The sequence below is a fragment of the Drosophila pseudoobscura genome, chromosome X (genome assembly GCF_009870125.1).
Source record: "Drosophila pseudoobscura strain MV-25-SWS-2005 chromosome X, UCI_Dpse_MV25, whole genome shotgun sequence".
Lineage (NCBI taxonomy): Eukaryota > Metazoa > Arthropoda > Insecta > Diptera > Drosophilidae > Drosophila > Drosophila pseudoobscura.
This window is the reverse complement of record NC_046683.1, coordinates 8992400-9015974: the sequence shown is the minus strand read 5'-3', so window position 1 is coordinate 9015974 and position 23575 is coordinate 8992400. Positions and strand designations below refer to the sequence as shown.

The following is a 23575-nucleotide window of genomic DNA, read 5'->3' as shown; positions in this document are numbered from 1 at the left end:
CCGTATTCGTATTCGTATGAATATCATTATGTTAAAGCATTCCATGCCGCTCATAGACGGCTCTTAGGAGACCTACGCAAACGCCTGCGATATCGCATGGGTGCCCCTTTTTTTTTGAAAACATTTTACACGTTCTCTTTTGAAACAATCAATTATAATTGTTTTCATCTGGCTGCTACGAATTTGCATACCTCTTGGGTATTTGGCACTTTTCATTCGAATTTTTCGGACCAATAAAAGCCCTATATTTGAACAGGGGAAATTTTGTAAATAAGCTAACTATAAACTATGCTGTGTGTAAGTTCTTCTAGTAGGATTAATCCTTGCTGTTCAGTTAAAACAATTACCGCGATATCTTTAACGTGTTCTGCATTACAATTCTTCAAGTTGCATACCCAAAAGGCTCTTAAAGTGAACTCCTAGAGTTTATAGAATGAAGAAAGAAATTTCTACCCAAGTTTGCTATTTCAATAAATCCTTCATTAACATTTCCTTGAAAAGATTGAATCAAATCTCAAGCCAAGAGGAAACCTTTCTAAAGTATTCTTTCTTAGCCGCCAGCCAATGGCCAAAAATATATGAAAAAAAAATACATACCGTGTGCGTGATGAGGCTCTCATTGCTAATAACTTCAACAAAATTCAGCCAAGCTCAATGGAATAAGGAATGAACAGAGCCCCTCAGTCTGGAATGGTATGCTTAAGCCATGAAATTAAAAAATATAAGCGCTTAAGAATCTACAATAGATATCTGTATCTTCTGAAAATAACTTATCCTTTATCTTTCTGTGACTCAAACTTAAACGTTCCGTTTTGGGGCCTGTTTTGCTGGTCAATAGTTGAAGTTATTAGATGCATTGCTAACAGAATAGAATGCATGTATAAATATTAGACCTTTGAAATCCAGAATACCTAAAATTCTAGAATATTCTTAAAGCAAGAAGCAGGATTATTTTTGTCTTTTGTTTTTGATGGGTTTTATATTGTTTTTGGTCTACTCCTTGGCATCTCTGTTCTTGGACAGATGTGTGTGTCTGGTGTGTCTCTGTCTGGTGTGTCTGTGTCTGGTCTGTCTGTGTGTATATATAATGCATATAGTACAATAGTTTAAGCCTACAAATATTTAAGTGTTCAGAGAATGCCTTTTTGGGGAAAGTTGTCGGTTAGGTAGTAGTTCGTACAATGAAAAAAACACACGGGCTAAAAGCTCACTTAAGACTAACAAAAAAACGCTTAAAACGATTCACAAAAAACAAACACACACAGACAGAGAGAGTTCTATAGCTAGAGATACAGATTAAATTACGGATTACAGATATTACAGCTTTAACTTAGTTTTGTTTAGAGAGTCATATGCGATTTGAATGCGGTTACGGGGACTACGCGTTCGGATGTGGCGGTATGACCACCCAGCCATCGTTCTCGACTGTATCTACGCCGCTTATGGGTCCACCTCCTATGCCCCCTGGCACGCCCACCTCCTGGCCACCGTTGCCGCCCCATACCTGACCAGGGGCGCCTTGCAGTGGATGGGGATGTGGATGCAAGTGCGGATTGTGGCTGGCCTGCAGTTGTCGCGAGGCGGGTAGCTTCTCCCACTGCTGCTGCAAATTGTTGTACAGACTCTGGAGTCCCTCCTAACGGACAAAACACACAATAATTGAATTGACTATATATAAAGTGATGATGGATGTACCTTATCTTTGATTTTGCGCAACAGTTCCTGCTTCTGGTCGCGCTCGGCGAGATCCATCTGGAGTATGAGCTTGTCCTTAAAGTCCTGCGCATAGTAGAGGTTCGTGTCGACGCTCAGGTACTCCTTGGCCATGTGACGGTGTTCACGGTAGATGGACTGCGACTCGGCATTGTTCGGTATGGGGGGCTCTGGCTGCAGCTCGGGATCGAGTATTTCGGCCAGCGACTGTTCGGTGCCGTCGTTTTCATCCGCATCCACGTCCAGCGAATTGATGATCTCCTCCTGCTCTGGATCGGCGGCCTCCAGCTGCTGGTGGGCATGGCTCAGCAATCCATTCGTGTGGCCATGGCCGTGGGCATCGTTGTTGTTCGTCAGATCGTTGCTGGTCATGATCACCGGCTTGGTGTCCGTCACCGTGAGTCGCTCGCGGCCATCGCTTTTGGCTGCAAAGATGCAAATTTCGTACATAAATTCAAGCAAGCATCGAAATCGATTAGGCAAATCGGAAGTCATGCGGCAGCGCCCCTCGGTCGCTTCCAATGTAACGTTCTTTCATTCGATAACTATGGAATAATATCCTAAAGATATACGTTCCCCGTAGACGACCAGAAATATGTATATGAACGCATTCTGTTCTCAATTTTCGAAAGAATATAGAAATATAATTTTGTAAGGCATAAAATCTGTGCGCATTTTATAGAAATTTACGAGTATTTTATTCCTTCTTGGAATGGAATATTCTTCTTTATTGTGGCAATTTGTAGAGAAATTATAAGAAAATTTTTTAAAATTAGTTTTTGTTTAAAAATCCGTGAAATTATGGATAAAAATTACGGATTTTAACATTCACAAAACAAAAACAGTAAAAATTAACTAAAGTTTAAATAAATCGAAGAAAATATTATAAAATTTTATTGAATGTAAAGGAAATATATTGTTGAAAGAAGGCAACGGATTGTCTGTTAAATCAACGTCAAGCAGAAAAAGATAATGGTATACAGATTGTATTCATTTCAAAATTATTATCAATTTAAAGGCAATTAAAAATTTGTCAGAATTTTCTTGAAATAATTTTCAATTCCAAAATGATTCACACAAATTTTACAGAAAAGATACAGATAATTTTCTTTAAGTTTCCCAGAATTTTTGTTCAGTTTATATTTGTATAAGAACAATTTTGAAACCAAGAAATAATATTCTTTTACAAATGATCCTTAAAGTAAGGATCGTTTGGGTGTAACCTCGCGCTAAGGAATTGCCTCAAAAAAGGGTTTATTTAGCTTATAATCTATAACCTACTATATATGATCCAACAACTGTGCAGATCGTTGGTCTGTTTGGTGTTGATCAGAGCCCGCGTGTCGCACATTTTGGTTCCTGGTTCCCGGTTCCCGGTTCCTGTGGCAAAATGTTCGATGGGAATCGCCCTTTAGTTGCCAAAAGGTTCAAGGGCTCGACTATATAATGGCCCCTGGTTCTAGATCATTTTCATTTTCACAAATAATACAGAGAGAAGACTCAAACTAGAGGGCTGCTGCTGTATGTGTCATGTGGAGGAAATCCTTCACATTGTTTCCAACTGAAAGATCGATCGATCTTTCCCTCCCTCCCTGTCTTTCTCCGATGTCTGTTGCTTCTGTTTTTCTTTGCCGATGACGTGTTTTCCCCCCCACACGCACACACAGACACAGAAACAGACACACACGCGCGCACACACACACCGCCCGTTACTCGGGGGAGAGGTCGGTCTGGTCTTCTCTGGTCTCTGTGCTTGTTGATTTTCCACAGAATCGCTTTTTGGGAAAAACAAACCACAAACAAATAGTAAAAGCTGTTGGAAATTTCACTTGATTTTTTGTTGTTGTTGTTGGGTCTTTTTGTGGGGTTTCGGTTTGGGATTCTTGGTCAGATATGAATCTGCTTGGGGCGTGTGGTATTCGCAAACTCGATTCCGGCCAGAGTCCGGCGGCAATTGACGATGTTTCGCGCGTTTCGGTGCGTCGCCCGACAATTCCGTAACATCTCGTAGAGCACTCAAGACCGCACGGCGCTCGAACGCAGACTGAGGCAGACCGAGGCACACAGAGGCCGACACCGACACCGAGACCAAAACCGAGACGGAGGCATCCAAGCAAACAGACGACTCTCGCCGGGGATCTACTGCCTCGGCAGACGTGGCAAGATGGTGCCGAGATGGTGCAGAGGCGGAGACCGTACGGATCATTGCTGCTGCTGCTGTTGCTGCTGCTGATGACGCGCCCAGAATGAGTATATTGTGGCATCATTCCGCATGCCCCCCACCACCCTGCCATGGGGTGGCAAATCGCTCGATGATTGGCGGCTGGGGGGTGGCTTAAGTGGATGTGCTTTGTCCGCCCAAAGATTGCCGCGCTAAATGGCATCACTCATCGGGGGATTTGAGATCTATTCAATATGAATTTTGATATGATTTATATGATTCCCACATCCAGACAGTCCACACAGCCCTTCTCTCCCATTCAGTCCTCATACAAAGAAAGGGATTCCGAAATTATCAGAGCCCTAAAACGTACTCCTTCGTGGAATTTGTGCACCGCCTTCTTTCGAATAAAAAATTTAATGAAAATGGATGAAAAATATGGATAAAATATCCCGAATTAAATACTGGCTTATTCAGAAGTCCTTTTCCATTTAAAGTCTTTTCAAAAACAAAACTGACTAAAGATTAAATACTTTTTTTATCAATAAATTCTTTGAAAAACTGTTACCCATAAAAATCAACATAATAGACGACGAAAATAATATTTATAGAGCTAATAGAAATCAACAAAAAAAGAAAAATGCACACAAAATCACTTCTAAAATTTAAAATTACTGACTATTAAAACAAAATTTAAATTGTAAAAAAGGGTATAAAAATGTAAAAAATAAATGATTTACAAATGTAAAAAAAATGGATATAAAAATGTAAAAAGTTATTAAAAAATCTAAAAAAGGTGTACAAGATTTTTGTATATTTTAAAATACACAAAAAAATCTAAAATAATGTTTTTTTTAAATTAATAAAATTGAATTATTGTTATTAAGGAATAATATCAAAATAATAACCAAAGAAAATGTACAAATTTTTATAGAGCTATTAAAAAAAAGGTTATAAATTATTTGAGAATTGAAATTAGATTAAAAAATTAATAGAATAGTAAATAGACATAGATAAATCCAAAAAAGGTTCATAAATTGGTTATATATTGTTCAATATTCAAGAGAGAGAGAGATAGAGAGAGTTATAGACTTTTTGCCTCCCAAAAAAGGTTCACTTTTACGATGTTAAATCTCTGGGAGGGGAGGGGTATTGGTTCCTCCCACTACATGCAACACACTGTAGAGACCGGCAGCCCATTTCCATGACGAACCAAAACCTGATGAAGATTCATTCAAATTCATTCCGATGCCAGGCCCCGAACATTGATCAAATTCGATGATTAATGCAGTTGGCATCTGCAATTGGGAAATCTCGAACACAGATCGCCCCACAAGAGGGTGGGAAGGAGAGAGAGAGAGAGAGACCGAGAGAGGAGAGAGGGCTGGCATGGTATGGGATCATATAATGGGAATCATTTTGCTAGATCTCGTAGCACTGACGCAGTAGCAGCCAGCCCAGCCAGCCCAGCCCGCCAGTGAGTGAAGTGAACTCTACGATACGGCCGGCTAGGGGGCCCGCTGGCAAAAAAAGTATCTCAAACGTATCCTCTGGCCACTGGCTGTTGATGCATTTACTATTTACACATTGCAAAGTGTACGCTATACATATCTATGCTATATTATATAGTATAGTACGTCTCAAGTGGGGGGAGATTGTGCCTCTGGGAACGCGGTCTGGCTGTTTCAAAGAAGAGCCAAACGATTTGGCTCTGCTGCCTCTCGTCTCTTATATATCTGTGTAGATCTATATATATATATATATATATGTATATAGAGATCTGTGTGTGTGATCTATACACATATATACGAGTGTGCGCCATTTAGACGAAATCAAAATAAAAGTGAGATTATTGCCGAGTGAGTCATGTCGGCGGCGGGGCTGTTGGGGCATCGTCATGTGTGCGTTTCGTACGAGCTGTATGGCTTCCCCCTACCCCTCCCCATCCCCCACCCCCTGGTGCTGCTTGGTTCTGTTCAGCGACGGAGCATGCCTTTGGCTATAAATCTGTCCCGAAATTGCCAGGCCAGCTAACAAATTACAAATTATTTAATTGTGCAGCAAAATTTCAGTGCAACTATTTGGTGTGCCTCTGTTTAGCCGTAACATCCTCACAGCCGGGTATACCGGTTTCGATATGCGATTTGTTGTACAGTTTTAGGCTGTTCTGGTAGGGATATCGATAGCCCTACTCTAAATGAAGAAAACCATAAAACCCATGGATGTAGAGGGCGAGCTGGGCTCCCAAATGGACTCATCGAACCATTAAAGAGAAGAGATTGCCCATATTGAGTACGAAACCCACATAAATGTCGTGTGCATGATGATCGATAAGGGTTTTTTTGTTGTTCAGTTGGGGGAATACTTTTTTCTTTAAGAATTAAATGGCGAAACATGTATATATTTCTTGAAGAATGACTGTACCTCCTTTAATGTACTATCTGGAAACTCGGAAATGGCAATCGCCTTTTACTATGTGTCCCAACAGATGGAATAGAGTAACTCCCAACTCCTCAAAAACTACAAAATATCAAAAGAATGCAATTTGTATCTCCTTTTAGAGGCTATCAAACTTCAATCATTGTCGTTTGTAGCATACCCTAGAGCATTTAGAGGTCGCTGGTGTATGAGTGAATCGTTGCGAATGAGTGCACTAAATATTTATAATTTATGCAGCTCAGAGCCCACTGATACAGCCACATCTCTGCATAGAGTACAGACATTGACAATTGAATAATGTTCAAAAAGACTTTCAATGCATTCGGCGGAGACACCGCAGCGGCTAATTAACCAAAAACATTCATTGAGTCTGTACGGAAAAGAGATGGCAAATCGGAAAGAGAAGGAGAGCTTTGCATTGTTTACATGCGAGTAAAACAAAATGCGTCACCTACACAGCTGTCCGTGCCACCCCACCAGAGCAGAGCTGACAATGCGCCAAGCAATTTGCAACAACAAAAGTCAACTTACAATTATAGCTGATTTATTGAGTGGCAGCTCGAAGTTTAGGCACACTTTCTGGCGAGTTCTAGTGAACAGAAATCAGAGCATTTCCTGTGTCCCCTTGGAGGAAATCGTTATGGATATGATCCGATGAACGCTATATAATAAGGACACATGTTGTGGGTATAAAGTTAGAAATAGAATAGACAAGTAGATGGGCTTTAAAACACTTTCTTCTGACTATTTATAGGTAACCTTTACCCCCAAAACGGACATGAGCAGAGTTTTCCCCGTCTTCAGGCCACAAAATCGTTTGCGATTCCAATGGAATGGCGTGTGATTCAGCGACGTCTCCTCGACCAACAATAAATGCCGCTAGTTGGGTTTGAGAACTCACCATGCGTGCTGCTGCTGCTGCTCTCGCTGCGACTCAGACCAAAGCCATTCTAAAGAGAAGAGAGAGAGAGAGAGAGAGATCAAGAAGTTGGTAGGGGGGGTAAGTATTTCAATCAAATAGCACGCACCGCCTCCACATCGAGGGTCAACTGTTCCATGGGCGTGCAGGCCATTTGGATCATGCCATTGCGGATGGTCTCGAGCCTTTGTGTGGCCTCCACAGATGAGGTTAAATTGAAGCTATCGTTCGTCTGACTCTCGTTGCTATCCTCCTCGGGTATGGCGTCCCATCGGTTGCTGCTCATATGGAATAGAGGATTATTGTCAAGTTGTCCCGAATTTGTCGGCGTTATATCTGCCGATGATGATGATGTTGATGAGGTAGTATTTTCGGCTGTCGTTGAGCTAGTCGTTGTTGCATTTGCATTTGCATTGGCATTGGCATTTGCCGCCGTTGTCGGTGTTAACTGTGTGGACGAGAGACTCAGATCCGTTGTTGAACTGAGACTACTATCATATTGAGCGGCCACAGTGCCATCGCTCTCTTTGGTGACAATCTGCAGTCACGAATAAATGAATAAGCAACGAATCGGGCACTAGAAATAAGGGATTCAAGCGTGGACCCTACCCACTCACCTGTTGATTCACAAATGTATATTCTAGGGCCTTGTCAGCGCCCGTATAGTCTTTGACAATCTCATTCATGACGCCCACAATATACTGCATGGATGGGCGGTCCTCGGGTGCTGTTTTCCAGCAGGCTGTCATTAGATTTTCAATATGCTTGGGGCAGGTCGTCAACAACGGCGGACGTTCGCCTGTGAATCGAAATTAATTGAACATTTGCAAGGATTTAGTATTTTTGAAGTCCATGAGGAGGCCATGCATTCCCCTACCCTTGTATATCTTCCATTGTATGGTGTAGGCATTGTCAATGCCTTTGAAGGGCTGCTTTCGCGACAGCACTTCCCAGAGTACAATCGCCCAGCTGAATATATCGCATTTCTCCGTATACTTTGAGCCCTCGAATACCTTTTGGAATGAAAGACACAAACGATTGATTAGAGATCGATCTAATTTCAGGTTTTGTTGCGGCCTACCTCGGGGGCCATCCAGGCAGCACTGCCACGGTTATTGGTCATCATGGTGGACTTGTCGGCCACAGTCCCAAAATCACATATCTTCAGATTGCGTCCCTTGTTGGTCAGCAGCAAGTTCAGTGGCTTGACATCGCGATGTATCAATGGCTTTGGCGTCATCGCGTGCAGATAGGCCAAGCCCTAGACCAGCAAAAGGCAAAGGGAATGAAGCGAATGCAAGACTTAGAATCGATCGGATCTATGTTGATCTTACCTCGGCACATTGACGGGCCCAGCTCATGGCATGGGCCAGCGAATAGGCCGGCTTGACCTTGCCATGCAGAAAATTGTGCAGGGAGCCGCCTTCGGCATATTCCATAATCAAATAGGTGGCCTGCTGGTACGATGAGATGCCATGTAGCGCAATGATATTCACATGCTTGACGCGCGACAATTGTTTCACCTCCTTCTCAATGTCCTTCTGCTCTGCACTGGCAAAGAACTCCTTGACGGCCACCAGTTTGTCGCGCCAGACAGCCTTACAGACCACCCCATAGGAGCCGTGTCCAACTTTCTGTGAAGGCCATACAAAAATTGATTAGATCGGTACAGGTGCATGAAATGGTTGTCGATGTGTATGCTTACCTCTCGCAGCGTTAGCTCGCTAAAGTCCACATAGAATGCCTGCAGTGCATCCAACGGTGCGGTGGCCATGTCCAGGCTGCCGCTGCTGGATATTCTTCTTGGCGCCCCAGGTGCTTGTGCTCCGCCCAATTATTGGATTGCTGGCTGGCTGGTGTTAAGTGTGTGACTATTTATTTTTAATCAGCCCTTGGGGGCTGCAGACATCGATGGGTGAACAGGCGGAGCAGGCACAATTTTTATATCGACCAGCAGAGATGCGCACATCCTCCACATCCGAAACGGGGTCTGGGGGAACGTGTGCCTGGCCTGCGGACTACACACAACAGCTGGCTGGCCTCACCTGTCACATGGAGCGCATCAGCATTGGGTAGTGGGTGCACTTGCTTTGTTTGTTTCTATTTGGGCAGCGTTTTAGCGTTTTTTTTAATAAAATTTAATTCTCATTTTTCGATTTTTGGCTTCGCAGTGTGACTGTTTATTGTGTTGGCCAAACCAATAAACATAAAATACCAGAAATATACCGAAATGTACTGTATTATTTTCAAAATATACCGTGAATATACCGATGAAAAACAAGCTTAGCCCACTTGACCCCCCTCAATTTCAATAGATGAACAACAACGGCAGGCAATACTGTGTCAATTCGTCATTTATATCCATCACTTTTCCTTACTTTCAAATTAAATGACCACGATATCTTTTACCTGAATTGTGTTAAATTTCTTCAGGATTCAAGAAATTCGTGGACAGTGTTTTAAAACACACTGGTCGACAATGGGTTAATCGTTCCTGCCATGATTAAAAATCATATTCCTCGATTCGGTATTCGGTTTGATATTAATAGCCAGCTAAGACCCTCAGCACTGAACATATTATTTTATCAGATTTATGAATCAATTTCCTACAAGATTTGCTAACTTTAAGTAATACCTTTTATGGATCTGTGTCTGAAACAAAAAAATAAAAAAGAATGCAAAGTAAGTGAAAACATTTTTATTGCCATGTAGCGCACTCTGTTGCGGATACTTTTAACCGCTACATGGTAGCAGTGTGTAAGCAATCGGCGCGATTCGAGTCGATTTCGAATTTTAATTTAAAAAAAAGCTACATTCAATTTTGTACTTGATTTTGTACTTGAATATGAATAGCTGGAACAATGCAAATTCGCATTGTCTGGAGGCGGCTGCTGCATAGCGGGCGGGTGTGTCAGCGCCGCTCTTATACGGCGAAAAATGTGGAATTGGCATCCTGCTGACGGCGCTTGGTGGTGGCCACAGCCTCGTCAAAGAGGCGGGAGAAGATCTTCTGATTGAAGTCCAGGCTACGTAGACGAGGCGATGGTGGTGGGGCCCGCACCTGCGGCGGTTCATCGCCCTCTATTCTCACAGGTCGCTGTGGCATTTCCGGCATCACATCCGACCACAGTTGCGACTTGGGTAGAAAGGTTTTACTTGGCGTTGGGGAGCTGCCTTCCCATTGCCGTTCACGCTCCAGCCCCAGCTTCAGTTCCAGCTTCGGCTCTCTCACCTTTGCCACATCCATATGCAATGGTTTGGATTCTGTCGGTCTCTTTCGCGTCGTCTCGCGACCGGCCCACTTGGCGTATGCGGCTGCTGGCGACAACGGCTTGCGATCCATCATTGTAGTTGACGATGGCACTATATAGCTAAAGCTCGCGGTAAACTCCCGCGACATTCTATCAACAATTTTCAAACAAAAATTTGCAGTACACGAAACAAATTGTAACACAACTAACCAACACTGGCAAAAGTGATTTATGACCCATCGCCATCTTGAAATACGGGACAAAATGTCAGATCTCTCAAAACTATCGACAACTTCTTACATTTTTTCGTGACCGACAAGTCGCATCGTTTCAGACAAAGTAAAAAACTTTCATTTCTGATTGAAAACATACATTTTTTTCGCGTTATTTCTCGGGAAGTTGTAAACTGATCATCCAACTACGCAATCATGTCAGATAAAACACCGAATCTTACTTGGGCTGATGTGCTCAAGGGCCGTGTAGCGCCGTCTTCTGCGGCCACAGCTGATGCTGCTGCCATAGCTGATGCTGCTGCCATAGCTGGTGCTGCTGCCGTAGCTGATGCTGCTGCCGTAGCTGATGCTGCTGCACACGAGCCTCGTGGCTCCGATGAGGAGACAGACAAAATGCCGATTGGAACAGGCGGTGACTTAGCGGAAATCTTATACGGCACTCACGTTTATGTACCGGAAGATGTCAGAGACATTGAGTTTCTTGGCCCGCCAATTGAACCGCTAAAAATGCAGGAGAATACGATTTTTCCCATTCAACAAGAGCCAACAAGTCTGCAGAACGGCGAGCCTCTACACAAGCCTCTACAACATTACGCTGTTGGGGCAGAACGTGCACAGCGGCAGGCTACACCACGCGCACTGCCACCACAGGCAGCAGCCCAGGAAACTCCACGCGCATCATCATACGCACAGAGCCGACCACTGAAGAGCCTTGACCTAAATGTTCTGCATGGGCGCTTTCCGGACCAGACCCGCATGCGCACTCCACCACAGGAGCCTATGCAGCAGCAGACTTGCGTGGCACGGGGCCCCATGCCCCAAGGTTGGCTGAATGGCCAGCTTAGTGCCTTATATTTAGCCGGCCTAACTGGTAAGTGGAATCATCTTGGACTGTGGATCTTGGATCTTAAACCATTCCTTTTACAGGGCCATTCCGTCCGCTAGTTGACCCCGAGAACGATCCCCCAGGAGCACAAGCACAGGAAAGCTTGGTGCACGGTCAGTCGACAGATTTGCTGAGTGGCCGCGGACACGGAGGCAGACTCGCATACGGACGCGGACTCGAAAGTGGACTCGGACACGGACACGAACATGGACTCGGACACGGACGTGGACTCGGACACGGACTCGGACACGGACTCGGACACGGACACGAACGTGGACTCGGACACGGACACGAACACGGAGCCCCATTGCGGGACCTGGCTCCCACTGGAGGGACACAGTCCATGGTAGGGCAGGATGTGGGTGTGTTGCCCGGGACACGCCATGACGATAACGCACCAGGGCCACTGCTGGACCTTAGTACTGAGTTTCGAGAAAGTCTCGAAGCACTACATTCCATACTCTTTTCAGAGTATTTGAAAGAGTAGCCATACATATCTGTCGGCCTGCCCGATTGTATCTGTCGGCTGGAAAGAAAGTCTTTGATCCCATGGAAGCAGAACATACAAAGGTACACAAATAAACTGGACAGGAGCACTGTATCCACTGCCTGTCCCCGACCTATATGTACACCATCTTAAACATCACTTGCTCATCTAACACAATGTTTCTTTCCCACAGACGAAGCACGACTCAAGCCAGCTGACGGGGACCACGGCCACAGGAGATGGGTATTTTTTCCGCTCGAACAACACACATATCACACATACACCATTCTATTTTTAAAAAAACTAGACTTAACAATACACTCATGGTATCAGTTCAAAATTATATAAAAGTTTCGCATACAAGACAAGACACAGAATCGATTGAACAAAAAAGAATTGTAATTTCTGAAAAATTAGAATGATTCAATGAAAATGTTTTTGTAGACATACATCCGACAACATCCTGATAAATGTACAAACAATCCATTAAATCGAATATGCAACGCATATCTTCTGCGAAATAATTTATTACTTTTAAATTATATTTAGACCTTTAAATGATGGAATATCTAAGTATGTTTCTTTCTCGTAAGAAAGAGTTTTCTCTATGCATACATATACCTACTTATATGCTATATGTGTGCATAATATTATAAAAGTTTGCTTGTTTATTACCATTATTTATCATTAGCATAACGTTTAATGGTTATATTTACAAACTACTCATTGCCTAGCCGACAAATGTGATAGTTCTAGATAAATCTTTATAGTATACTCGATTTAGCCATATGAAATTACTTGAATTATTCCTTCATCTGTATACATATAGGACCAATAGAACTAGAACAGTTTGGGTGGGTATATACCCATACAGACCAAATGCAATGCCAATGCTTGTAAATGTGGAAATGAATATCACTTTAATGTCTGATTTAGAATAGAATCGTGATACTAAATATTTAAAAAATCATTTCATTAGCCTCAAAGTGTGATAATTCGATATGAACGTAATTAGCTATTTCTTCGTCTATCTATGTCGATCTATGATATTGTACACAGGAGATTAAAAATGCTATACAGACATGGCAGATGTATACGCTTTTTATCCATGCACCTATTTATTAATGATGAAGACTCATAGTCAAAAATATTACATAATAGTTTTTAGATTATTATAAATGGTATACTACACTTATATACATACACATATACATATATATAATCCCTATATGATAGTTGATCCCCATATCAATATGAATATCCAAAATATCCTTCTTTGCGATCTCCAAAAACTCCAAAAATCACGTATATTTAAAGACTGATATATAAAGCAATTTTTTAAGGCATACATATATAAAAATATCACAAGGTTTTTGTTGGAAAATTTATACAAGTTCCATACAATGAATGTGAAAAATGTAATTCGTTTAAAATTTTGAGCTTAAATAATCGAATTAAGCGAAAATGCTTAAATCTATATATTTTTTTTATCTAATAGATTGACAGATCTTCTAAAAATAACCAGAATTTAATATGGGAAATATCGCTTGGACCGTTCTCTTAAATCCGATACGAATTTCTTTAAATATTGTATGTATAAATGTAAATTAATGTTGAAAATGATTAATTTTATAATTAAGGGTATGCTTGGAGTATGATTTTTTTGGCATTAAGTCGTTGTGTCCTAAGCGTCGAATCGAAGCATTTTTTTTGTGGTTGAAGTACACATAATATATGTGAATTGTATTTAAATTTAAATTATATATTTTGCTGGATCAGAAGTGGTCCTTTTATGTTACAAATTGTTATTTAAGGTATATATTATTTATTATTTAAAAGGTATCGAGCTAGGGTTATTATTATTTGAGTCTGGAAAGACATTGAACGAGAACTTATATCATTGCCCATATTTTCGAAATTAGTTTAATTTAAATTCTCTAATAATTGTCCAGGAATATATAGGAACATACTGTGAATGAACTGAGTTCTGGATCGTGAGATGTGTTAACACTTAGCCTGTCAATATATTTTGATACTTTCTTGTTCTTGTAATTTACAGATTGTTTTGCTGCTTGGAATAATCTTTCCTATTTTCTGGAGGGCAATTAAAATAAAAGACCGATGAAAGAATTTACACCCATCCGGGAGCAGGACGTGTGTGTGGAGCCTGCTTTAAGGTTGTTTTTATTTAATTACACACAGACAGCCAGAGATGGAGAAGGACATGCACATGCACAGGAGGATGGGAGGACATAAATGAAAATGAAATAAATTAAAATAAGTGTCGAAGCAAAAGGCAAAGGCAAAAAGGACCAAAGGACGCCAAAGTCGTTGGCTTTATATGTGTGTTTGTGTGTGTGTGTGTGTGTAAAGTAGAGTAAAGCAAAGCTCTCACATACAGGCACAGGCAAATCTCTCTAATGTGCATGCATTTGTAAAGTTCGAGTATCCTTTCTATACCCTTTAATCGTAGAGTTTACGGGTATATTGAATTCATGTGAAAGATATGTACATATTGTATATGCCAAGTCACAGAGGGAATTGTTTGGAATTAGCTGACGAACAAAGGAAAGATAATGTATAATAATATAATATAGAAATAAATAGTAATAATATGTGTGAAGACCTATAAATACAAGTGTGAAACTGTTAAGACTATTAAGAACGGAGTACGATCAATTATGGTATGGGGCTGCCATTGTGCATCCTCTACAGCGACTAGACAAGGAATTTTCCGTGGTCTTTTGGATTTTAGATTGTTAGTTTTAAGTTATTTTTGTTATAAGGAAGGCCTTACCTCCATAGTAATTATTATGTGTAATTATTTTAAGATTTAAATGGGTCTTGTCTCACGAATCCCAGCACCTCAGTGAATCTCGTCCAGGTGTTTTCTGTCGAGTCTTGTCCTGGGCTGTGCATTACAATAAAAAATGGGTATTGATGGGTAAATATTGAACAAAATTCCAGCATAAACAAAATGATCAGTTCAAACCTACTGAAAACCGACATTTTATAGAGTGTCCAAGTGTCCTTATTAGGAGATCCCATAGTCGTATCCCATAGATCCCTTAGATGCATGTGATATATGCATGTTTTTGTCTTATTCGAAGAAAGAGCAACAGAATAGCCGAGTAGCGTAGTGCTGTTATGGGAATGGGAAAGACTGTATGGGGACGGGGCGTGGAAATGGTCGAGCGAAGAAAAATTCATGTTGCATTTGTAGCTTAAGGATATTATTTTATCCCTTGCATCCTTTGTGCCCGAAGCATTTTTGTTTCACTCATTTTGCATACATACTTTATTTTTTTCCGCCCATCCTACGCTTTCCTCTTGTTGTGTCCTGTGCTTTGTTTCAAAGTCCAAAGTGAATCCAACAACAGCAAAAACGAAGAAGAAACAAAATAGGGACAAAGACAGCAAAGCATCTGAACGGAAAATTCAACAAGAAAATGTAAAGTAAAGCTCTAGGTTTCCCATAGATCTGATGGAATACTCTTACGGTATACTCTTAAGGGTAGATACGTAGATCTTTCGACTGCAATACTCAGGAATATTCTGTTCGGAATTGGTAATGAATGGAATTATTTAAGAAGCAACCCTTAGTAATAATAATAATATAATTCTAATATTCACCTCTTTTTTATATATATATTTGCGAAAGAAATTTGAAGCTTTAAAATGTTTTTGAAAGCTTAAAAGTTGCCTTAAAAATATCTAAAACTCCTCCAAAAGGTACTTCTTAAAATCATCTCACAACTTCACCGTGGGGGAGTGTATACAGAGGACCCAAAAAGGACCTCATACAGCGCCCACACACGCACAACTTCAGACGAATACATGCATGTGATTCCTCTATATGCGTGGGTGTGTGTGTATGTGTGTGTAAGTATATATGTATGCATAATGCATGTGGGCTGATGTAAATGCAAAAATACGAATAAAACTGCGAATTGCCAACTGCGGCCGGACCCGTATCCTGGCATATCTCAACCATGCAACACTGACCCCGCCTCCCCCATCCTCTTTCTCACTCTCTCTCTCTCTCTCTGTCGCTCTGTAAGTCCTGGACGTGGTCCATATCCATCAGAAATGTGCGAGTTTTAGATTTATTTGTACGAGTAGTTCTCAAAAAAAAAAAAAAAACACGAAAAAACGAACCAGAGGAAAGGACTGAAAGGGATATTATCCCCCAGTAGAAGAGTGGAAAACTTTATTTTAATTTTAATGTGGGCGCTTGTAATGCAAAGTAGGATTCTGCCAACCCCCAAGCCAAAAGCTTTTCAAATCATGGGATAGGATAGGGCTGGGGTATAGGTCTGTGTATGGGTTTTTGGGTAAGGGCTAGGGGGTGGGAGTGGGAGTGGGAGTGGGTATGGAGCAGGTGTTCTGGCTTCCGTTCGATTTTAGCCTGGACAGCTTCCGTTCCGTTCCGTTCCGTTCCGTACCATCCAATGATGCCAGACTGACTCTCTGTCGTGACTCTTGTTAATGGGCTTGCCGCACTTTTACAAATTGGCTCAATTGCAAGTTTATGCGTTGTGTCCCTTCCCCCCTCCCTATCACACACACACACACTTTGAACAACTTATGCCACCATATGTGACCCTGCTGGATTTGGATTGGGGTTGGGGTCCTCGTTATCCTTTTCCGATTCCGATTCTCTGTCTCTCCGTATCGCGCGCTTGGCCATTGTTATGGGGTATCATGGCAAAAAATTGTATTACACCTCAATAACAACACCAAGGACATGACAATGAGGGGTCCATGCCATTGGCTGGGCTCTAGGACGCCCCCCAGCCATGGCCCCTGGCCCCTGGCCGTCTGCTAAGTATGTGTGACAAGTGATGCGTGTTTTGTTGCGGCCGGAGAGTCCAGAGCCCAGAGAACAGACCTCCCCCCCCTCTCGGAATACCGAAGTTCCGAACCTCCTTAAGTGATGTCCTTTTTTATGGACTATCCATGGCACGTCCACTGCCCCCCACACGCCCTTCTGCATCTTCGACTGCTTTTTTTTTCATGCTTAATTGAATGGGTCAGTCATGGGCCGTTGTCCGGTTGCCCACATGGTTGCCATAAGCGCTCCAACTTTTCGTCCCGGAAATGTTCAATTCAATTTTTTATGTCCTGCCCCCCCTCCAACCCCGAACCCCCAACCCCCTGGCTATCCCCTGCCATGCTGCCCTTGCCGTGTGGTTATTGAATATCGAGCACGTATGGCTAGCATTTCTTGAACGCTTCTGGTCATTATTGAGGCTATCTGTCGCCCTCCCCAGGCTCACTGTCACCCACTCAACCACTCACTTACTCCACTTATTATTATACCCTGGCCTTATGGTTATTGTCATCCTTCGACCCACACTCCAGGCCAGCCACTGGATAGGTCTTCCTGTTGTCGGCGACCATTAAAACAAATATGGATTTCGATTTCGATTTTAACTATGCTTAGCACGCACCAACAGCTCGGCACTTTTTTGCCATTCAGTTTTTTATGGCTCGCTTGGACACTTGGATGTACAGTGGGGTTACAGTGGGGTTACAGTGGGGCGGCAGTTCACGAAGAGGTGCTTTAAGAACTGCGGACAGAATAGAGTCTGGCGAAATTTCTGTATACGGTTTCTTGAGGCAGAGCAAACGTTGGGATCCAGAAAATGGAATCTCACTCTCAGAGGAGCGATAGAGTAGGCAGCAGATCGGTGGATAATGGATCAACACTGAACTTCTCCATAATATACGATCCACCTCTTGTTCCTTTCTCTTCTAAGCCCATCTCTTCCATCCATTATTCTCATATCAAAATTGTGATTGCCTTGGGAGAGGAATCAAAGCAAGATTTCAATTTGTTTTACATTTTTTTTTTTTGTTTTCTTTAAAATTGGTTGTCTACAAATTTTTGGATATTCCCAGGACGATGGACCCGCAAGAGTTCTACTTATACGTATATGTATGTGTTTATGTGTGTATATATGTATGGATATACTCATGTGTTTGTGTGCAGGTCTTGTCTCAGTCGTTACCCCCCCGCCTCATCCGGGTGCTGCCTTGGGCGAGAGTGCAACCCTCATAGCCCGTCGCCAGACCCACGTTAAACGTCGCCGATTACACACATGGGAGCTGTAAACCGCGTTTTATGATTTGTTTTGGAACCGATCCGATAGATGTCAGTGCGATTTTTTTTATGGACCTGCCCCGCTTTATAGACTCTGCTAGAAAAAAAACTTTGCGAATTTTCTGACATTGCAATTTTTGTCATTTATATTTTCTGTTTATGATTGGATATGGGATACATGGCCTCCCTGTATATGGAAGGGGGCGCATCGGGGCACTTGAAAATCTCTTCGAGGGCTGAAAATATATAACAGATGAAGCCATTTACCAGCAATAGATAGAAATATTTTTTTACCCTGAAAGAGGATTTCCTTCCTTCCTTCTTACTGCATGAAATAGAGCCTGTGTAGCTTTCAGATTTCCATTGAATAGACCGCCGGCTTTAGGAAGATGATAAAAAATATATAACAAAATGTTAAGTAAAAATAAACAATCAGCGTCCAGAAGTGGTTCAGTGGGCATATGACCAATCGTTGTTCCAGGGGAAGATCATTCTGTACTTCCTTGGCACCACCAGGCGGCCCACTGTTATGGGTGTGGGAATTTTGGTTTATTTAAGTCCGAATAGTCCGAGTAATTTAAACATTTATCGACTGACAATGCAGACGACTGACAGTACAGAATTCCATTGGCTTCCCATATTTTCCAATACTTTGAGCTCTCCAAGGTTAAACCTTCCTTACCGCCAAAAGAACCGACCAGGCCGTGGACTCAGGAAGGAGCTTTGCTTTGCCCCTAGTATTGTCTGGGTTTGTGGGACAGAAGCAGAAGTGACCTGCTGTGGAAGCTCAAATATCGCTCTGCCTTTTGGGACTATTATTTGACTCTCATCTTCATCTCATCTCCGCTGGGGTAATGGTAATGCTCCCTCTTGTATGCAACGATCGAACGATCATAAAATTTCATAAATAATAATGCGGCTCAAACTCGATGAGCGCCCGATTATCCTTGGCAATCCCTCCTCCGATGCACGTTGCCTCTTGACAATCATTTTCTGTTCACTGGTCGATAGAGGGGCATCCATTGCACTCAGTATGGAGTCCTGGAGATCTATTCTGCCTGCAAACCAAGGCGGGAATTATAAGGCGGTTAAGCATGCTTACACAATCCAAATGTTACTCGTAAAGGAATCTATGATAAATATTAATTGAATCAATCATTTGGTTATTACCTTTATCATTTAGCAATGTAAAGAAAAACAGGTAAAATATTCTATAGTTATTATCCAATAGGTCGTTAGGTATTAAGGGGACAAAAGGAGTGCAGGAAGTAACATTAGAATATGTGGAACTTACATTAGTGGAACCACATCTCCTTCCCTCTATATTTTTCCCATCTCTCATGCTAAATTCGAGGAAAATTGAGAGACCTCCCGTTAGCTCGAAAGACATGCGACGAGAGCTGCGATGAGAAAGATGCCACGAGAGGTGCGACGAGAGAGATGCAACAACAGAGCTGCGACGAGAGCTGCCACGAGAGCTGCGATGAGAGCGATGCAACGAGAGAGATGCGATGAGAGAGATGCGACCAAAGATGCGCCGAGTGATTACTTGTGCTTTCTGAATACATTATTTCTGGATCATAATAGAAACGTCTATTGATAGTTCCAAATCGGTTTTCTTATTCTTTCGATACTGTATTACTGATTCCATAACATGTTTCAGTGTACATCCGCCCCTCCAACATCTTCGAACTGTTTCATTATGACCGGCCAAGTGTCGGACGGAATTTCCGCACAGAATCCTTCGCTTTTTTCACACACAGACTACAACACTTGCTCTGCTCCTTGCTTGCTACCTGGCGAGTGAGTACGAGTATTTATCATTGTTTTTATGATGGGGCTTAGGGAAGTGGCAGGATGGCTTTAAAGGAATGGGCTGTGGAAGGGAGGGGAGGGGAAGGGGCAGAGTGTGGCAGCACTTGAAACGTGCTGACAAGGGTATTTGACACAAATTCGCGTAGTTTTTCAGTTTTGACACATGTCACTCAAACACAGACACAGACACAGACACACACATACACAAGCTCATACTTGTGCATACACACAAACAAAATGCACTGAAAAAAAAAGTGTTCTAAAAGTGCGGCAATCATGCTAGAGGTTGGATCAAATATAAGTTTCCATAGATAAAGATAGTTTCTTGATAGCAAAAATATATCTAAAGATCATATATCGAAAACTTCAAAGAAAGCTTGAAGGTTTAAGGTTTTTGTCTGAGTGTTTCTGGTTTGTTGGGTCTTATTCCCCCGTTGATAAATGACTTGAGTGGGGGCTGGGCACTCTCTGGCCGACTGGTTGGCGTTTATTATTATCCCAACGGACCTGAGTCGCACACACACACACATGTCCTGGCCCTTTCCGTGTCTTTGGGTTAATAAATAATAAACGAACCTTGCCTCATCCATGGTTCCTTCGTGGGCCCCCGTCCCGCCGGCATCCCGGGGCATCCTTTTGTGCCACCGACGTTGAGGTTGACAAATGTGTCAGAATGCAAATCCGCAACAATTAAAAGAAAAATCAACACAAAACGCCGTCAGGAAGGGGCCGTCTGAATAATGGCCAGCGAGAGGCGGGGGGATGGCACGCCGAAGGCCATTAAAAAGTGGCACCACCCCACAGACACACACAAGCACACACACACACCCACCTGCCACCTGCCACCTGCCACCTGCCTGCATCACTTGAATTCCACTTGTCGCCGCTTTCCATTTATTGTCGTTCCACTTTGGAATTATTTGCACAAAATCTCTTTCTTTGCCTTGAAGTGCGGACCAACTTGCTTCATAATTGTCCTGCCCCTGCCCCTCTCCCTGCTTGGGCTTGGGGTAGGGTACAGTGGTTGTTGGTGGGTCGTTGCTTAGCGGTCTTGCAACTTGAACGCCTTTTGTTGCCTCTAACTACGGGCACTTGAGCGCCGGCTGACGGAAGGCGGGCAATAGACTGGAGGTTAGAGGAGTGACGACTCTAAAAACTCGTTATTCTCCAACGATTTTTCTACACCCTTGCAGATGGTATTATGATTATTAACAGATGTTTGCAGAGCAGGTATATCTAGATATCTACAGATATTTCTTTCAGGAATCATCAGGAATCATCATGATGTTCATTCGATACGTGGTTATGCAAGGGTATTTAGGACTTCGTCCCTAAGAAGATCTCCACAAGTTCTTGGCTCTGGCAGTTCTCATTATTATTTACCCTCTCGGTTGACGCCTCTGGGCATTTTTGGTTTATCGTTTTAATTGGCTTGGTTTCTTCTGTTCCGTTGTAGGTCCTGTGCCAAGACTGGGGTTCGGTTAGTGGCCTGTTACGCGGCTCGGGCATGGTCTCTGAAAGGATGTTATCGATAAGCCCCGTGTGTGTGTGTGTGTGTCAGTGTGCATGAGTGTTTGGCTAATGATAAGCACACAAACCTACATATTCCTCATATGCAGAAATGTCTTAATTGGGACAGGACTTTTGTTGGGGGTCGATTGTTCAACCATAGAGTTGGTGGAATATATTTCAAGACCAAATTATATTTAACTTTTAACATACATAATTCCTGTGCTTTTTTCATCTTTCAAAGGCGGTTTCTGGCTTCATTCATTTTTCAATTTTGGTTCATGAAAACGATAGGATCTTGTATACCCATGAAAACTCTATATCCAATAATATTCCCAATATTATTGCCTCTACAATGCTATTGTTTATGGTATGAAAAGTCGATTGAAATTGATTTAAAAAATATCCTTTCTTTTAACTAGAGATACAATGTTTTTCAAAAATGTATAACATTCATAAATTCAGTTTCTTCGAGGATAAATGAATTCTTTTTTTTAATCAGGAAGGCCACTGAATCAATTGATGAGAGATCATTGTACATATTTATCATCTATGTACATGAAGAATATTGTACAAAGAAAGAAATAGAAAATATAACATATTCAGACAAATTGAAATTGTTTCTGTTTTTTTGTTGTAGCTTGTTTCCTTTGTTTTCCACCATTTTTGAATGACTCAGCGGGCAGTGGCATGTTTTGGAGCAGAGCGCGTCTTTTGAGACACTTAAGATCCGCCCATTGGCTGCCAGAATTCGAGCGGAACGCGTAGTTTTGGTTGGCCAGAAGACCACGGCCGCGGGGCTCGCTTGCGGTTACGGTTACGGTTACGGTTACAGTTACCCGCCCGGAATAGTGGTTGCGGCGCGGCCTCGGACGCCCTGTCAGCATCAGAACCGGCATCAGCACCAGCACCAGCATCAGCATCAGAGCTGCCTGATTAGAGGGGTTTTGATATAGTAATCGACCGCAGCGTATGATAATTCTTGCGGTTTCATAATGCCCAACCACAGGCGGGCACAGGACACCCTTCAGCTGCTGCGCAACCGTCGACTGACACACACACACACACACATCCGCACATATCCACCACCACCAGCAGCAGCAGCAGCAGCAGCACCGCAGTCGCAGGCGCCCGCCCTCCTGCCTCCCTCTCGCATATCTTTTGGATATTTCGCGTGGTGCGAAGAAAACCGCAAAATGGAGGAGGGTTGAATCCTTAATATGCTGTGCAACCGAAAGGAGCAGAGCGGCAAAAGAAAAAGAAACCAAACAGAAGTAATGCCCGAGCCCGAAAAGAAATGTCAAGAACCGAAAAGGAAACTCCGCCCTGAGAGGGGCATGGGCACGGGACACGGGGCACGGATCTCGGAGCTCTGCCCCACCCTCATGTGGTTGCAATTTTTCACTCAAGGTTAGGTGGGTGGGGGGTGGCATATTGCTGCGTCTTCCTGGCCGCAAATGGCAGCCGCAAGATTTCACCTCTCTCACTCGCTCCTGTGCGGCCAGCCCCAGCTCTGACTCTCTCTCTTTCTGCCACACTGGAGCTCGCTCTCTCTCTCTCTCTCTCTCCATCTCTCTCTCGCTCTGTCGGTCTCCTTCCTGGCCCCAGCAATTCCTGGTTAGCTAAAGGCTTGCCGCAAAGCCGCGTTGGCTTGGCTTGGCTTCGTCCCGTCTCGTTTCGCCTTTGCTTTTGCTTTCCACTTGCTTTTCTTTCTTTTTGTTTCCTTTTTTCTTTCCGCCAGAGTTTGAGATTTTTTTTGCGCTGCTTGAGTCAATTCCGAAGACGAAATTCTTATTGGGGGTTGAAGCAGCCAAGCAGCCAAGGAGCAAAGAAAAAATCCTAATGGAAATTCATAAGCAGCAACAAAAAGAGGTGGTCCCCCCCCCCCCACACATCGAAAGTTCACCACGCCGAAGCGCCTTCCAAGACTGGGGAAAACTCAACTCAAGACAGGACTCACCCTCTGGCTCTCTGCTTCGCAGGCTGTTCTCACTCTCATTCTCAAGATTTTTTCCAGTCTATGGCGCTGCTTGGTCCAAAGGTGCGCCAAAAAATT

At 42.8% G+C, this 23575-nt stretch overlaps 2 protein-coding genes across 2 annotated transcripts; one reads left to right on the top strand and one right to left on the bottom strand.

Annotated features, from left to right (window-relative positions):
* Positions 1–951: 951 nt before the first annotated feature.
* Positions 952–9451, bottom strand: Tak1 (TGF-beta activated kinase 1). The gene is made up of 9 exons (XM_001355001.4): positions 8938–9451; positions 8567–8866; positions 8314–8493; positions 8110–8245; positions 7850–8031; positions 7342–7770; positions 7215–7263; positions 1696–2138; positions 952–1636 (listed from the first exon to the last, which is right to left on the bottom strand). Exons 1-9 carry the CDS (start codon positions 9004–9006, stop codon positions 1379–1381), a joined length of 2046 nt encoding a protein of 681 aa, XP_001355037.2. The 5' UTR covers positions 9007–9451; the 3' UTR covers positions 952–1378.
* A 1310-nt stretch (positions 9452–10761) lies between these two features.
* LOC6901649 (uncharacterized) lies at positions 10762–12596 on the top strand. Its single transcript, XM_002134282.3, has 3 exons — positions 10762–11587; positions 11644–12172; positions 12283–12596. Exons 1-2 carry the CDS (start codon positions 10912–10914, stop codon positions 12087–12089), a joined length of 1122 nt encoding a protein of 373 aa, XP_002134318.3. The 5' UTR covers positions 10762–10911; the 3' UTR covers positions 12090–12172; positions 12283–12596.
* Positions 12597–23575: the final 10979 nt, after the last annotated feature.